At 32.8% G+C, this 16996-nt stretch overlaps 3 protein-coding genes across 3 annotated transcripts; 1 reads left to right on the forward strand and 2 right to left on the reverse strand.

Annotated features, from left to right (window-relative positions):
- Positions 1 to 2258: 2258 nt before the first annotated feature.
- On the reverse strand, positions 2259 to 3167 carry LOC133674668 (putative CCR4-associated factor 1 homolog 8). Its single transcript, XM_062095880.1, has one exon. It carries the CDS (start codon positions 3165 to 3167, stop codon positions 2259 to 2261), a length of 909 nt encoding a protein of 302 aa, XP_061951864.1.
- A 2657-nt stretch (positions 3168 to 5824) lies between these two features.
- LOC133674162 (translation initiation factor IF-1, chloroplastic-like) lies at positions 5825 to 6796 on the reverse strand. Its single transcript, XM_062095168.1, has one exon. The coding sequence runs from the start codon at positions 6606 to 6608 to the stop codon at positions 6177 to 6179; it is 432 nt and encodes a 143-aa protein (XP_061951152.1). The 5' UTR covers positions 6609 to 6796; the 3' UTR covers positions 5825 to 6176.
- Positions 6797 to 12815: 6019 nt separating this feature from the next.
- LOC133673657 (D-amino-acid transaminase, chloroplastic) lies at positions 12816 to 16171 on the forward strand. Its single transcript, XM_062094498.1, has 5 exons — positions 12816 to 13132; positions 13281 to 13327; positions 13651 to 13829; positions 14537 to 15210; positions 15790 to 16171. The coding sequence occupies exons 1-5, from the start codon at positions 12934 to 12936 to the stop codon at positions 15879 to 15881; spliced, it is 1191 nt and encodes a 396-aa protein (XP_061950482.1). The 5' UTR covers positions 12816 to 12933; the 3' UTR covers positions 15882 to 16171.
- Positions 16172 to 16996: the final 825 nt, after the last annotated feature.

Raw genomic sequence — 16996 nt, forward strand, 5'->3', positions numbered from 1 at the left:
AAAGATATAAGATCTTTGATTAAAGCATGAATACCCCTTTATTTATTTCCCTAATGTAACAAGGGTGCTTGACTTATGGGTGGTGAAAATTAAAGTTTTTGGAATGATTTGAAATTCTAATAATTTATAGAATACTAAAATGTTTTTTTATCATTTATTAATTAAAGTTTGGTATTAGCGCTAATATGGTGCAATGTGTTTTTTAAAAGTATTTTTTAATTAAAAATATATTAAAATAATATTTTTTATTTTTTGATATTAGTATATCAAAAAAACACATAAAAGCAATAATTTCAAAAAAAATTTAGACGAAAAAACAAATTAGGCACTTTAAAATATAGAAGTTAATATAATGTCAAACTACATGAATTCAAAGGAAGATTGTCATCGTATTTGTTTAATATTACTAAATATACTAAAATGCCTATGTTTTACTATAGCTACACTAGTCTTTTTTTTTATTTTTTTGTTCTCGATTTTTTTTTTCAATTGCAATTTTTAATGGTCAACTTAATGAACAATTTGTCAAATTTTGTTAAGAATTGAAAATATTAAGAAATAAAGGAGCAAAGTGTAAAACAAAAGGAACAAAATGAACAATCTAAAATTCTTGGAAAAAGTTTTTCTAGTCCTCATAATTTCATTTTTCTTTCTCTACAATTTTTATATTTTTTATAATTTTAATTTTGATCTAAAAATTTATTTTTATTACATTTCAATCTCTAAATTAGAGAAAGAAAAGAGAAAGTCACATAATTCTAGTAAAGAAAAAACTTGTTAATTGAAAATGATTTTTTAACGCTAAAATATTAATTTTGGTGTGAATAAGAATGATTGAACGAGAGTAGTTTATCGATAGTTGTTTTGAACCTCAATATTGTGTTTAAAAAATGAATTGAAGCTAGAAAAAAAAATTATCCAATTTGATTTTATGTTTTTATACAATTTTTTTTTAGATTTTAAGCTTGATGAATTGGTATTTAAATATTATGAAGGTATTATTTGTGTGTTTTTAGATTAAAAAAGAGTTCAAAAATAGATTCTCACGGCAAACAAATACCCACCTTAATTTTCTAGCCATCTCACGGTGAACAAAATCTAGATAAAAAAATGACAAGTTGTTTTTAGATGACATGTCATCCGTTGTATTAAAAAAAAACAAACAACAAGTCATCAACTCCTTATAGAAAAAGGCTCGGAGCCGCGTGCTCTCTCTTTTTTCAGTCCTTCAAATTTTACTACGACAATATTAGGCTGCCATTTCACATACTGTCTCTTTCTCAAACTCCCTAAATGGGGTGCTACGTACCACATCATCATGCAATCTCTTATGTTTTTCTTCCTAACCTTTGACGACAGGAACTCTATTAATTTCACTGAAGTTTTAATTGACACCGCAAACAAACCAGACTTGTTTAAACCTTCCATTAAAAGTAGTTTTGGAGATGGAAGTTGTAGCAACAGAAACAACTTTTATAGTGAGTTGATGCGTTATTTGATGCAGATGGTTGGAAGTGATCAACAAAGTTGTGGGGCTGATACAGTTCAATTTACAGTAGGATCAACTTGGACGTTTATACATCAAAATGCGCAGGATGAACTAGGTTTGGAGATGAACAGACAACAAACAGGATTGCAATGCAAACGAGAGCAAGGGTGTTGATGGCTTGGTGATGGGAGTCCATAACAAATAGCTGAGGAGCCTTTATTGTTCTTACATTTACAGTGAGTTGATGCGTTATTTGATGCAGATGGTTGGAAGTGATCAACAAAGTTGTGGGGCTGATACAGTTCAATTTACAGTAGGATCAACTTGGATGTTTATACATCAAAATGCGCAGGATGAGCTAGGTTTGGAGATGAACAGACAACAAACAGGATTGCAATGCCAACGAGAGCAAGGGCGTTGATGGCTTGGTGATGGGAGTCCGTAACAAATAGCTGAGGAGCCTTTATTGTTCTTACTTTTAGTTTCCTTTTGTGTGAATACTTGTATGTGATAAATGGGAAAGATACAGTCATCAAAATGTGATGAAATATCTGATTCTCTATTCTCTCGTGAACTTGCGTTTAGAAGTTGAATATTTAGGTTTATTTTATAATCTAATAATTTCTTTAAAAAAGGTATTGATAAAGATATAATAAAGGAAATGAACAAAAATACTTGGTTGAATAATCAAAATTATAAAGGTTTATATATATTTGGAAATTAAGCATCTGTCCAATTACAAACAACAAATTCATACAAAAAAGATATCCTACAGGACATGACTAAAAGGTGGAGCAGCTTGCATGAAACCACAACAATGGGGAGGAATGCAACGCTGGATCGGTGCTGGAGTGCTGAAGTATGGAATAAAACAGCGCCCATTGGTATTAGGCACAGCAATCGGCTTGCAAATTCTAGCTGAGACACCATACAAGCAGCCCACACAAGGAGTCCCATCGATTTTGTATACCATCCTCATCTTTGTGTACACACGAGCCGTCAACAAAGAATCAGATCCTGCTTGATGTGCCCCGCCAACTCTTTCCACGTTCAAGATTTTAGCAATGGCTGCCAACCCTAACTCACCACCACGTAATCCCTGGCAAAAGCGTGCCATGTATTTGATATCCACCACGTCACCGAACACAATACCAAGTAGAGACGTAAAACCAGCCAAAGAATGGGGCAATGGCCTGTTTGTCACTGTCCTCAATGTGTGTGACAGGTCATACAAGCCATGGAAGGTAACCCAACAAAGGTTTCGATGCTTGGCAACAACACGTGACAACAACTGTGCGAACATGTCGAAATCAATCCCATCTCTTCTCAGCTTGTCAAAATCGATGCCATTGTCTTGCAAGAACTGTATAGACTGAGAGACAAACAAATCCTTTGACAGATCGAACCGCAAATTGAACTCCCACGTGCCCCCGATTTTGCCACTTGCATCTGCAACGGTGATGCCAAATTGGATTAACCTTAATGGATCAACATTATGCTTCAAATCCTCGTAACGAGTCAAGTCAGTGGCGTCTATCGGAGTGTTTCGAAAGAAACCAGGAAACTCTGTATCAAAAGAGACAACTGGAAATCTGAACAGGGCAGCGTCTAGTCTGAAAATCTCTCGCTGAAAATTCTGTCTCCACACCGCAGTGATTTTGGCGGCGGCTGCGGCCATTCTCACTCACGTTTCAAGATCTCAGGCAAAAAGCAACAGAAACAACAACAAAATTAACAGAGGAAATAACTGATCGTTTTGTTGAATATTAAGGTTTGTTGCTTCTACATATACTACACTTCACCGGAGTCCGCATGGATTGGGGATTAACTAGTTTCCACCGACTTATAACAACCGTTTTAGTTTTACAGTTAGCCGCGTCCTTATCGATTTTGGATTAATTAATTCATTTTCATAAACTATATTTACTAATTTATAATTAATTCAAAATTTAAAATCTTTGTTTATTTTTTTTTCCTTCTGTTTTTTCCATATATGAATTTTTTTTTTGTCACTTGACAAATTATTAATGTATATAACTAAAAAAAAATCCATATTGTACTGTTATTGTTTTCTATATCATTTAAAAAGTTTTTACTATTTTTTTAATTTATTTTAACAACTATATATATTTTTGAAAACTTATATGTGAGTCTCCAATAATTTAATTGTTTTTTTTATTTTTATATTTTAAAAAATTATACCTATATTTTATAATACTTTGTATCCCATCAAAAAAAAATTAATAAAAAAAATTAGATTATTTATAAAATTAGTATTATATTTTATTTAATAATTAAAAAAACTTTCCAATATTAATATTACACTTTTTTCCATTGAACTAAAAAAATCCCTCCCGAGCCAACGGCTTATTTCTTCTTCTTCTTCTTCCTCCTTAGAACCATTATTTTCTTCCTTTTCTTCTTCTTCTTCTTTTCAAATGCGCAAAAAGGGATATGCAATTAAAAATCGACGTTCCAATTAGTATCAGAGGAAAAATCCACAGCGCCGCAGATTATCTCCTCTAAAAAAAAAAAAAAAAAAAAAAAACCTCATCTTCACTCCAACTCATACTCTTTTTCTTCGCCTCAACTTTCTCCCTCCATTTTGACCCAGACGCTTGAATCAGCACAGCAAGAGCATTTACAAACATAAAAGTAAGGAATGTAACCTGTGGCTTCCTTGTATTGATAAGCAGATTGTTGTCTTCGTAAATCATGCCATCAAGCACATCACCAGGCACTGCATTCTATTAAGTCAAACAAGCCCAAAACAAAATGATGGAAATCATATGGAAGCTAAAAAGAATAGTGCCAGAGGCTTCGAACTTTGAGATACAGAAAAACGATGAAACCTAGCGATGTGGGTATCCTTAAAATCATGAGATTTCAAGAATTGGATGTCAAATTGGGGTTTATGGAGGTTATTTAAAGTTTAAACCGTTCCTGAATTTCCAGATCCTTATATTTGAGGAGTCAAAATAAAAAAATAATCAAACTATAAGAAATTTAGTAATTTTTTTTTAAAAAAAACTATGATTCTAATTTAAAACTTTACCTTTATTTTAATTAAAATAAACGTAGAGACACTTTAATAAAAAAAAATTTAGACTTGGGAAATATATTTTTTCTGTAAAATGACTTTATTTTTTTTTAAAAAAATTATTATTCCATAATTAAATAAGAAAAAATTAAAAAGCTACATCTGGAAGAGATTAAGTATTTTAATATATATTTTTTTACTCAATATTTGGTATACATCAACAAATTTATTATCATTTATTAACATATATAATTCTCAAGCTTTATTTTACAATGAAAATTTATATTGATAAAAATAAATTTTAAAATGACTCTATTTTTAGGTTTAATACTAAAAAATTTCCAACTCAACAGTATCAAATCTCAAACATTTGGCTATGAACTCAAGATCATTTCAGAACACAACACTAATAAAATTGAAGATTCAAATCTCCATAAGAACAAAACTTAGTGTTATGGACTAATACTCGAAGGTTTTGGGAGGGATATGACAGAGTTGTCTCCCTCAATTTCGACCACTTCTTTCACACAATTCACAAGCTACCCATGAAAGAAAGAATCATGGAGTCTGCAAGTCGGTTGTGTTGTCCCTATATTTCAACCCATTTCTCTACCTCTTCCTAAACGTACTTGCACATGCTTGAGAATGTCATCAACTCAATTGGAGACCCCGATGAATAAGCTATTTCATAGAAAGAGAAGGAAGCTCGCAATACGTTACCAATTACCTAAAGAAGGGCATGCATCCGAACTTTACAGAGAGCACTTGATCCCATTTAATTCTCTTTCACAAAAAAAAAAAAAACTTGCAACAGCAGAATGCCAGAATCACAGCATCTCATATGATTTTGTTTTCAAGTGGCAACACGATCCTAGGCAGGAAGGGAACAAAGAAATGCTCAATCGATATGGTACAAACCAAAAATTGTAGAATGAGTTTATCTGAAACCATCATCACTTTCAATTTTACTCCAAGTTCTCACCTCGATTTACAGTATAGTTCTGTCATTCTTTCTACTCTATGCACAGCCCATCATAGCAAGAACAGCAGAAAAATCACCATAAAAATATATAGAAACGGCTTTGAAGATCAGGTCACACACCATCTTTCACTTTACTTCCACTAAATGATGCTATTCCAAGGTCCAAACAAAGGAATCGGTGGCACAGTACAATACCAGGTTCGGAGGCAAATCAGTTCCTCAGAGCACTAATACTGACCATATTCAACAGTTTAACAAGGCTCCTCAAAGATGAGCATTACAATGCAGAACCATGCAGGGAATCTTAACAACGTAAGAAAACAGAGCATTCATTACTAAACTCTGGTGATATTACAATCATCATTTGCCCTAGAAAGAGCTGTTCAAGGAGATAAAAGTGATGTTTATCACAGCAGCACACAAGCAAAATGCTGGTCATCGCTAAAACTCTCTCTTCATGTACTTCGATAAGTTGAACAAATCCAAGACAGAAACAATTAGATAATCCCCAGTTCACCCCACAATTCCAACCATTCTATGATGCCCCCCCGAAGACATAAAAAAACAACCATATAATAAGTTCATTTGCAAGCATGAATGACAAAAGTAATGAGACGAATTCAAATGTTTTCACAACTTGCATAAAAGAAAAAGACACAGCCCCATCATTCACTAGTCGGATCTCTATTGCGGAGTCTATAAACAATACGTCCTCTACTCGAATCATAACGACTCACTTCAACCTTGACTCTATCTCCTGGCAAAATCCGAACAAAATTCTTGCGTATCTTACCAGAGATATAACCAATAATTAAATCTTCGTTGTCTAGGCGAACCCGAAACATACCATTAGGTAGTGATTCAGTGACAGAGCCTTCATGGGTCCATTTCTGTTCTCCAGTTGGATTGGCCTTTGCATTGGTAGAAACAGGAAACCTTGAAATTGTTGGTGTTGTAGCAATAAGGCCAAAGGAGTGTGTCGTTTTGGTGAGTGATTGGCTGAAGAAGACTGTTGATGGAGAAAGATTGGTAGGTTTTGTTGAGAACCCAGTTGCAGTAAGAACATGAATTTGAGTTGCTGTTGTTGTTGAGGTCATTGTTTTTAGGGGGGGTCAGATTAGACAGAGTTTCAAGGAAAAAGTAGGGAACTTGAAAAGCCTGACCCTAGAAGAGAAAGGCAGTGCTTGTTTGTGATAAAAAGAATGGTTATGCTATGATTTGGAGAGGATAACGAGGAAGAGGAAAGAGGAAAGACCACCTATCACTTGGTCTTGCTCCTTTTATCAGTTTATTTTCCTGAACTTAGGTTCCAGAGGTTATCATGTCATACTCTCAATAAAAGTTATGTAATTTAATTATCCAACAATTCATGTTAATCATGCTGATTTTTATATATATATATATATATATATATATATAGAGAGAGAGAGAGAGAGAGAGAGAGAGAGAGAGAGAGAGAGAGAGAGAGAGAGAGAGAGAGAGAGAGAGAGAGAGAGAGAGAGAGAGAGAGAGAGAGAGAGAGAGAGAGAGATGGTAGAGGTATTTCAAGCTATACATTGAGCTATACTAAATTTTGTAAATATATATAAAAAAATATTTAGTTCACATGAAACTCTTTAATAACTAGTTAATCTCAAAACTTCTTAACCTGATTCCTTATCTAATTTAGGTTTTAAATTAAATTGTATGGTAGTTGCTCCGACATGATATAATAGACTTAGTTGGTTCAAAAAAAAGTTAAGCGATCAATAAAACAGCAATTTGGTTTTCAACATAACATAATGTTTTTTTAAAAAATATCGAGACAATAACTTATTGGATCAATTCGAGTTTCACGACTAACTAGTCAAACTCGCGACCTGAATTATGGGCTCCACTAGATTTTAAAAAAAAATAGATGATTTTTATTTAATTATATGAAAGTAATGTCGAGATGTTTATTTAAGACTGTGATAACCCCATAAAAAGTAAATCAAAATAAATTTTAAAACTTGATTTCTAATCAATTGAAGTTGACTAGCGAACCATGATCTTTGTCATGGGTTCTACCGAGTTCAAAAAAAAATTAAATTTTTTTTATTTAATTATAAGCTAACAAATATTGACATTTGCAAAATCAAGCACTGAGCAAATGTTGAGTCATTTGTTTAAGAATGCAATAATCTTATAGAAGCAAACTTAAATAAATTACAAAGCTCAATTCTTAATCAACTTGAGGTAATATGCCAAATATATGATCCGAGGGATGGACTCCACTAGGTTTAATAATTTTGCTCATTTTAAAACTACTTTTTGTTTATTTGTATGAAAAAAATAGATACTCGTAAAATTAAATATTAATTAAATATAGGGGTGTTTCTTCGACATCATGAAAAACCTATAAATATCAAACCGAAACAAATAATGTAGCCCAATTCAAAATCAACAAAATATTAAAGGATAAAATAATAATAAAAATCAGGAAGAAAAATCAATCAAGATTTAGTTTTAAAAGATAAAATTTTTTTAAAAAATGTTAGTTTCATAGGCGTGGTTGGCCTATCAGAGCATCTTCAACGGGAGAGCTTAATGAAGAGCTAAATGTAAAAAATTGTACTTTTAGCTTTTGCTTCTGCATTTCTTCATTCCAACACCTCAGGTAAACAGATAGTTATTTTAGCTATTTGTCCTGTGAAGAGCCATTTCTACATTTCTCTATAGAAATGGCAAAAACAAATGACTGTTGGCCAACGGCTATAGGCTATTTTTATAGCCGTTGGCCAACAGTTTATTTTTTTTCCTTTAAAAGCAGGAGGAAAGAACTTGTAAATTTTAAAATTTTGTATTATACCTCACCCTTCTCTCAAATTTAGAAAAATAAGAATCAATTATTCTCCGATTAATTAATAACATCGGTTGTGTTAATTAGCTGAAATTAAAAGGTATGCTTGTTTAAAAGCTTTTTCTATTTTCTCTTTTATATCTCTTGATTTTTTAGATCTTTTGTTTTTAATTTGATATTTGTGATGATTTTTATTTCTTTATTATTTTATGTTTTTGATACGGGTTAAGAAAGACAATTTTTATTTATGTTGTTATCTTTGATAAAATTGAGAGGAAATAATAATGGTAGTTAATATTGATAAAAATATAGAGTGACATATTTAAAATTTATTTTTGATTGTCTGTTTTAATTTGAGGTCAATTATATTTTATCTTGTTAAAAATGCAATTAAACCAGTATATCAATCCTCTTTTAGTTCCAAAAAATGGTCACATTGTTATGTTAGAACAAGTAGAAGGCAATGCTTATTATTAATTCACATGTATGGAAACTACAAAATTGCTAGACATTGAATGTGAGCTTCTTTTACACTCTCTTATAAGGTTTTAACTTGAGTTTTTTTTTTAATGTAGATGGATTCAAATTTTCCAAGCTCTTTTACCGACTTTCTTATGAGTGAGTCAGAAGATATTCTCTCTCATCCAAGTGATTCTAATCAATTAATTGATGACTTAATATACTCGCTCGAATTTAAATGTCCATTCGGCAAAAAAATCACAAAGAAGTAAAAATTTCTCACCAAAGAATGATTGTTTACTTGTCTCTGCATGGCTAAATACAAGCAAGGATCCAATTACATGAGTTGAACAACAAACAAAACAATTCTGGGCTCGAGTACATGCTTACTTTATAGAGAATGGAGGAAACTTGAATAATCGTTCCCAAATAAGTATCTCAAGTAAATGACAAGAAATAAATAAAGAAGTCGGTAAATTTGTTGGATTTGTTACTCAAATTAAAAATCGTTAGTAAAATGGAATGACCAAAGAATCAAGGGTAATTTTAATATTCATTTTCATATTAAATTGTTTAACACATATTTTAACATTATTTAATTTCTTTAATTTTTTACCAGATTAATGATGCTCGACAAATGTATGCTTCTTGGGTTGGTAAACGATTTCAACTAGAACATTGTTGGGTTATCTTAAGAAAAGAACTCAAATGACAATTTAAGCGTGCAAGTCAACATCAAAGGTTAAACAAGAAACAAAAAGGTCATGTTAATGCAAGTCCGGCTTCATCAACTCCATCTACCCCTGATTCTGTTAGTTTAGAAGAAGATAGTGAACCATTGATTTATCAAGATAGATCAATTGGTCAGAAGGTTGCAAAAGAACGACTTAAACGTAAACAAAGAAAAGATAAAGTTGGGGAGGTAATTGTAACAAATCTCTTACAACAATTCAAGGATACTCTTGTTGAAATTGAAGATCAGAAAAAACAAGACAGAAAAATTATGTTAGAGTAACAAGCTATGATGATTCAACAAAGTCAAGAGAAACAAGAATTGAACAGGATTGAGAAAGAAGAACAAATTATGAAAATAAATATTTCTAATTTGGATACAATTTCTGCAGCGTATTTTCAAAATAGAAAGTTAGAAATTATGCAAAAGAGAGGTTTTAATTTTTAATTAACTAGATTTATTTATTGTTTAATATAATGTATTTTTAATTAAATATGTAGAAATTTCTTGGTTATTTTAAATATATTGTTATAAAAGTGGTATCAATTCATAATACTTTTTTGAAGTTCTTCTAACACTTAACAACAATAAGTTGGATTAATAAACTTAAAAATAACAACCATAATGAAAAAAAATATAAAAAACTTAAAACTTATGATGACATAAGAAGTTCAAATCTAGTGATTCTACTTGTTGCCATATTATTCCCACAAATGTTCAACCAAATCTTCATGTAGTTGAGAGCTAGTTGTTCTATCCCTGATTCGATTATGAGTTTAAAGAAAATCATGTAGTTCTGGTATTTCACCATGTGACACTGATATAAAAGAATTGACTTCACGTTCATGGTCAAATCCAAGGTTCATTGCTCCTTCATCCTCAATAATCATATTATGCATTATTATGCAAGTTTTCATAATATTTGCAAGCATTTTTTCATCGCAATATCGAACAAGTCCATGTATAATTGTAAAACAAGATTGGAGCACCCCAAATACTCGTTCCATATCATTTCTTGCAGACTCTTGCTTACTTGCAAAATATTTTCTCTTTGCTCCTAATGGCCTTGGGATTGTCTTAACAAAGGTTGACCAATTAGAATAAATCTCATCTGCTAAATAGTATCCCATTGTATATTCATGTCCATTAATTGTATAATTGACAGGAGCAGTTCAACCTTCAGCAAGTGCAGCGAAGATAGGTGACTGATCAAGAACATTAATATCATTTAATGATCCAGGCATTCCAAAAAAGGCATGCCATATCCAAAGATCTTATAAAGCCACCGCCTCTAGAATTATAGTTGGTTCACGACAATGACCAGCATATATCCCATGCCATGCAATTGGGCATTTTTTCCATTTTCAATTCATATAGTTAATGCTTCCTAACATCCTTGGAAATCCACGTTGCTCTCCAACTGATAATAATCAACAAATATCGACCTTGTTTGGTGCCTTTAGATACCAATCATCAAAAACTTTTACGATTGCTTTGACGAAAGCTCTAAGACTTTCAATTGCAGTGGTTTCTCCAATTCGAATATATTCATCAGTAAGATTTGCAAGAATACCATATGCAAGTATTATGTGAGTTGCGGTTATCTTTTGAAGGCAAGATAAACCAAGAACACCAAGAGCATCTGTTCTTTATTTGAAATATGAATTATGGGCTTCCACTGCATTTTTGATTCGAAGAAAAAAATGATGACTCATCCTAAATCTTCTTTGAAATTGATTTTAAATGAATTTAGGATTTTCAGCAAAATAATCATTATATAACCTTAACTTACCTTCCTTTCTATTACGATTGACAATATTGTGACCAAGAATAGAGCGACGATACCCTGTTCTTCGCCCTTGATTATTCAATTCTTCTTTAGCAACCACAACTGTAGCAACTTGAAAATCGAACACGGGAGTGTCATCATCAAAATCAAAAGCATCATAAAAATTAAAATTAGAATGATTCATGATAAATTTTAATGAAATATAATAAAGATTGGAGAGAAGAAAATGATGAGAAAAAATGTTAAGGTATATGAGAATATTTATAGATGAATTATTTTTTCAAATTTTGATATCTTAAAATGATGGCGGTTAATTTTTGCCCATTTGAAATTTTAAAATTTAAAATGTTGGCGGTTATTTTTTCAAAGCTTGAATTTTTTAAAGTTTGAATTTGAATTTACTTTTAAAAAATTAAAATTTTAACAGTAACATGTAAAACTGAAAAAAAATATTCATATAAATAAATTTTAAATTTAATTTTAAATTATATATTTTAACTTTCATATTACTTCATTAATTTTATATTACTTTTATAAATTACTCATATTAATTATATAATTAATCATAATTATATTATATATAAAATATCTAAATTAGTTATATAATTATATTAATAACATCATGATTTAACATGAAATATATTAAAATATAATTAAATTTTTTAAATAGTTTTTTACCATTGGAATGCACATAATAAAAAAAACTATATTTACACTATTTAAAAAGTTATCTATCCATTTAGCTCTTTAATATAATATTTTTCATTGGAGATGCTTTCATGCTTGGACCTTTAAGGAAGTAGGCTTAGGGCAACACATTTATTTGTGACTTCTTTTAATTATTTTTTTTAAAGGTTTGCCCCTTATTGTTTTTTTTTAAAAGACAGTAAGTGACGTTTCACTAACTATTCCAAATGATGACTATAAAGTTGGGCAACCGACTCTAAAAAAGTAAAAAATTCAATTTTTTTTCATTTGAAAACACAAAAAAAAACATCATAAGACCTCAAAAACTCATTTTTAGCTATCTTATCGGCTAAAAATTAAATGATCAACCCGATTCATAAATATTTATGAGATTCGATGTAATTTTTCAAGTTTCAGGAAAATAAAAAAAAAGATTTGAATAGAACTTTTATCATAAAATAAAGTTTATTGAGATCAATAACAATGAGTTTTGTCCTTGAAAAATAGTTGTTTGTCTACATTCTGCTTTGTTTTTCACCATAATCTGACTCTCTAACTATAATTTTTTATTATAATTATGTAGGAACCACGGTTGGGAAGATTATTTGCAATCTGGTTAGGTTGAGTCGGTAAATCGGTGGGAGAAGGAACCATGGGAGGGGAGAGACTACTTGCGATTTTGATAGGTTGAGCTGGTAAATCAGTGGGAGAAGGACCAAACCGAAATTTATAAAATAGTAAGAGGGTATAACTGTAGTTTATCCTTTCTATATAAATCTCCGCCGGCAAAATTAATACAGTAGCATTGACTTTTCCTTTGGAATCCATTCACTTGAAGTCAACAAAACTGCACTTTAAAACACCAATCATCACCACCATCAACCTGCGATCAAGCCGCAGTTCGAAGAAACTCTCTCACTAGTTTGTGGTCCCATGGCTTCTCTTTCAACTTCTCTGCCAAAACCCAGTTTTCAACACCCAAATGCCAGCATAAATCTGCCTGATCACTTGCATAATTCGTGTCTTGTACCGAGAAATCTTTCATTTCAAAGACTTGGGTTGATTTCACAACATGGGTTGTTTGGGAAAGTGAAGATCGCTAGATGCTCCCATCAAGCTGAAGCTTTGGTTGGTAAGTTGTGCTCTTTGAAAAGTCAACCAGTCACCATGCCATGCGATCCTTTACTGGCTTCCTTAGATTTCAATTTCTACTCTACAAATCATAGAATGTAAAGACTAGTGAGAAATTTAATACTGATGTCTTTACATTGCGGTGACAGATTCTAATACTCAAATCTCTGATGTTCCAATCCTAACATGCTCAGAGGTTCGTCTTCTCTCTCTCTGTTTTTTTTTTTTTAAAATAAACGGTTCACTGTACTTTACTGCTAAATAAGAGTAGATTTTAAGTTGTGCTATGGAGAGAGATTGGTCAAAACTGATTAGTATAATAGTGAATAAAAGTTGCACAGTTTTGTTGATCTGGGCTTAATTTGGTGTTAGTGGAGGACATTTCTGTTTTATATTAAAGATTAAAGGTCAAGATGTATTCCTTAATTGCTTAGAAACTTTTTTGGTCTGATTCCATTTTGGTGCAATGGGAGAAGGGGAAGGCTTGGTTAAATGCCATTTATATATATGTTTTTGAAGGCTTTTGAAAGGCTAAAGAAAAACCGAGAAAATCAGAAAGGAAAGCAGCAATTCTTGGCCATGTACTCTAGCATTTTTGGAGGAATAACAACAGATACATCAGCTATGGTGATACCTTTGGATGACCACATGGTCCACAGGGGACATGGTGTCTTTGATACTGCTGCAATAGTAGATGGGTTGGTATAATTTACTTTTCAGATGGATTATCCTTTCTTCTTGAATAGTCTAATACTATTATAGACAATTCGAAGTTTTTTTGTTATTCATAAATAGGGATAGTATTATGCTGTTTGCATCCATTGAACTACCAAGACCTGTAAACGAATTTCATGTTTCTAAGTCTATTGTTATACTACCAATGCTCCAAAAGCTCAAATAGCAAAGCACAGGCATAATATTGTGTTTAAGTTTCTAAGGATTCAATGTGACAATGCCTTGCAGTTACAGTATAAACAGTTCTTGGTTCCACTAATTCAACTCTTCATTCTATTGTATCTGTCAAGCTTGATTCACATTTTAAATGGTTGCAAGCTCTTGAAGTTTTGCAGGAAACAGTACAATTTCCGAGTTCTTTAATATTCCTTTAAAATGGATTTTGTGCAACCCTACAGCCCTTCTGATATAGCTGGGTGGATTTTTAACCTCATCGTATTTCAAGCATATTATTTTACCTCCCTGTTTCATATGATTCTTCGAACATTTTCTGCAATGCATATGATGGAAAGGACAAGAAAATTAAACTGCTTTAGCAACTGAAAAAAGGAAAACATGCGCTGATATGTTGATGAATCATTGATATTTCCATGTGAACATGTATTCCTCTCTTAGCTATCAATCCAGTATTAATTGCTAATTAAGATCCTCATCTGTTACCACATCTCAGGCACTTATATGAATTCGACCAACACCTTGATCGTATATTAAGGTCAGCATCCTTGGCCAAAATTAATCTCCCTTTTGATAGGGAAAATATAAGGAGAATACTCATACAAACAGTGAGTGCTTCAAAGTGCAAGACAGGATCACTAAGATACTGGCTCTCGGCAGGACCTGGTGATTTCCAACTATCTCCGTCTGATTGCCATCAGGCAGCTCTTTATGCCATTGTAATCCAAGATCAGTCTCCACATGATTCAAGAGGCATCAAGGTAGTAACTTCATCAGTCCCAATAAAACCCCCGCAATTTGCCACCGTGAAAAGTGTAAATTACCTTCCCAATGCACTATCAAAGATGGAAGCAGAAGAGAATGATGCATATGCATCTATTTGGCTGGATAATGATGGATTTGTTGCTGAAGGGCCCAGCATGAATGTGGCATTTGTTACCAAGGAAAAAGACCTTCTGATGCCTGCGTTTGACAAAATTTTGAGTGGGTGCACGGCTAAGAGAGTTTTGACACTAGCAGAGGGACTGGTAAAGGAGGGTAAACTCCATGGAATAAAGATTGATGATGTGACTGTAGAGGAAGGAAAGAAAGCAGATGAGATGATGCTTATTGGCAGTGGAGTACTTGTTCGCCCTGTGGTGCAGTGGGACAATCAGGTCATTGGTGATGGTAAGAAACTTCTCTGCAATAAACTATGCATCCTTCAAGCTGAATTTTACATGCAAGCATGATGCTAGGTTGATATTGAGCCAACATGGCTTTCAGAACCTTATAAAATTGATCGAAATTTTTACTTGCTTCTCTTCAATTCATAGTACAAAGCAAGGGTGCTTTCCATTAAATCAATAGGATGCCATCCATTGTGGGTGGCTCTTTAGCCATGATGAAAGCACGTGCACGCCTGTTTTCTTGTTGCTGAGTTTGCTTTTTGTATGGCCGAAACTTTGGTACATCCACTGTACCATAAATCTTCCATTGGAGGTCCCTTTCGAAGCTCACAAATGCTAAATTCACAGAAGCACATGGCTGGAAAACTTTGGTAAATGATTGTACTATATTGTCTCCCTCTTTGCACTGCCTTGCCACTTATTTTTCACTCCAAGTGCGCTGCATTTCATTCTGTCCCTTATGCAAGCCATTTTCCAAAAATTTATATTTCGGGTGGAACCTTATCATATTTGAAAACCAATGCAGTTGGAAACTTATCATTTTCCTAAAATTTATATTTTGGCGTGCATTCATTTGTAGGCAAAGAAGGACCCATAACTCGGGCTCTCTTGGCTCTTATACTAGAGGACATGAAATCAGGCCCCCCTGCAGTCCGAGTGCCGGTCCCTTGACTCCACTATTTCTTCCTTTCTTTGGCGCTGCAAAGTGGGACTTCAACGACAAAATACTGCTGCTTTCCTTTCACAGGCTGTGGAGCTTGATGTAGGAGCTACGTATTTTTCTGTGTACAAGCTAAACCAATCTTCTGTAACAAAATAAATTGATTCGAATTGCTTATTCAGTGCTCACTATCTCCAGTGGAGAGTGAAGGCATCTGATGTAGCTGTATAGTTTGGTGGATCCAGCATCAAAATTTCAAAACTGCAATTTACAGTGAGCTTCAAATTACATTTCAAAGAAATACATCCATATCTCCCCCCCTTTCCTTGTTATCAAAGAAGGTAAAGGGTACATTATGGTGCAGTGCTAAGGTTTTCTTTCATCCTGCAAAATGACCTGCAGTGGATATACTTGCTTACTGTAAGATAATCAGAGGATCTAGATCACTTGAAAAACCTAATTAAATGGATTTTCTTAAAGAAATTACAAGTGGGGCGAGTCATTTTCATGAAAATATAGAAAACAGGGTAAATCTGGCTCCAATCCTACCTGCTCTTGCCGAAAGAATGTCCTTGATCATAACCACCTCGTTGGGGGCTCTGCTGTATGTGCATGTCCAGCTAAATTGCTGGAACTCTTCCATAAAAAAGCTCCATAATAAGGCATCTAATAAAATAATGTATGGCTATGGAATTGGTACTGATGAATCAGAGAAACAGACAAAGGTTGCATCAACACATGGTGGACGCTTGTGCCTGAAAGCTAATGAGTGGAGCATCTAGTCACAGGCCTCAAATTTCCAGTATAGTTCCATGCCATTGCCTTGCAAGAGGAGATATGCTTCTTTCATGCGTCGGAAGATGCCATTGTTTTCTTCTTTTTTTGAACAGAAACGATGTCATTATCATGTGAGGCTATTATTTAATGAGGTCTGATGGCAGGAGACTTTCTTGTCCGTTGAGATTGCAAAGCAGTCTGACTGCGAGCAGGGGACCTTTATATTTCTTTAATCATAATACGAAAGACTTTATTTCATATTGTTTAATCGTTGTTCTTTGACAAATGATAATTTTCGTTTAGTTGATTACTTTAATCATTATTATAAAAACACTATACAAACATTACC

The sequence above is a fragment of the Populus nigra genome, chromosome 15 (assembly GCF_951802175.1).
Source record: "Populus nigra chromosome 15, ddPopNigr1.1, whole genome shotgun sequence".
In the NCBI taxonomy this organism is placed as follows: domain Eukaryota; kingdom Viridiplantae; phylum Streptophyta; class Magnoliopsida; order Malpighiales; family Salicaceae; genus Populus; species Populus nigra.

Excerpts from the sequence above, each read along its gene's own strand:
- LOC133674668 (XM_062095880.1), bottom strand. The coding sequence starts at position 3,167 with ATGGCCGCAGCCGCCGCCAAAATCACTGCGGTGTGGAGACAGAATTTT.
- LOC133674162 (XM_062095168.1), bottom strand. The coding sequence starts at position 6,608 with ATGACCTCAACAACAACAGCAACTCAAATTCATGTTCTTACTGCAACT.
- LOC133673657 (XM_062094498.1), top strand. The coding sequence starts at position 12,934 with ATGGCTTCTCTTTCAACTTCTCTGCCAAAACCCAGTTTTCAACACCCA. Across the intron at positions 13,328-13,650 it reads CAATCCTAACATGCTCAGAG|GCTTTTGAAAGGCTAAAGAA; the intron begins GTTCGTCTTCTC and ends ATGTTTTTGAAG. Across the intron at positions 13,830-14,536 it reads ACTGCTGCAATAGTAGATGG|GCACTTATATGAATTCGACC; the intron begins GTTGGTATAATT and ends ACCACATCTCAG.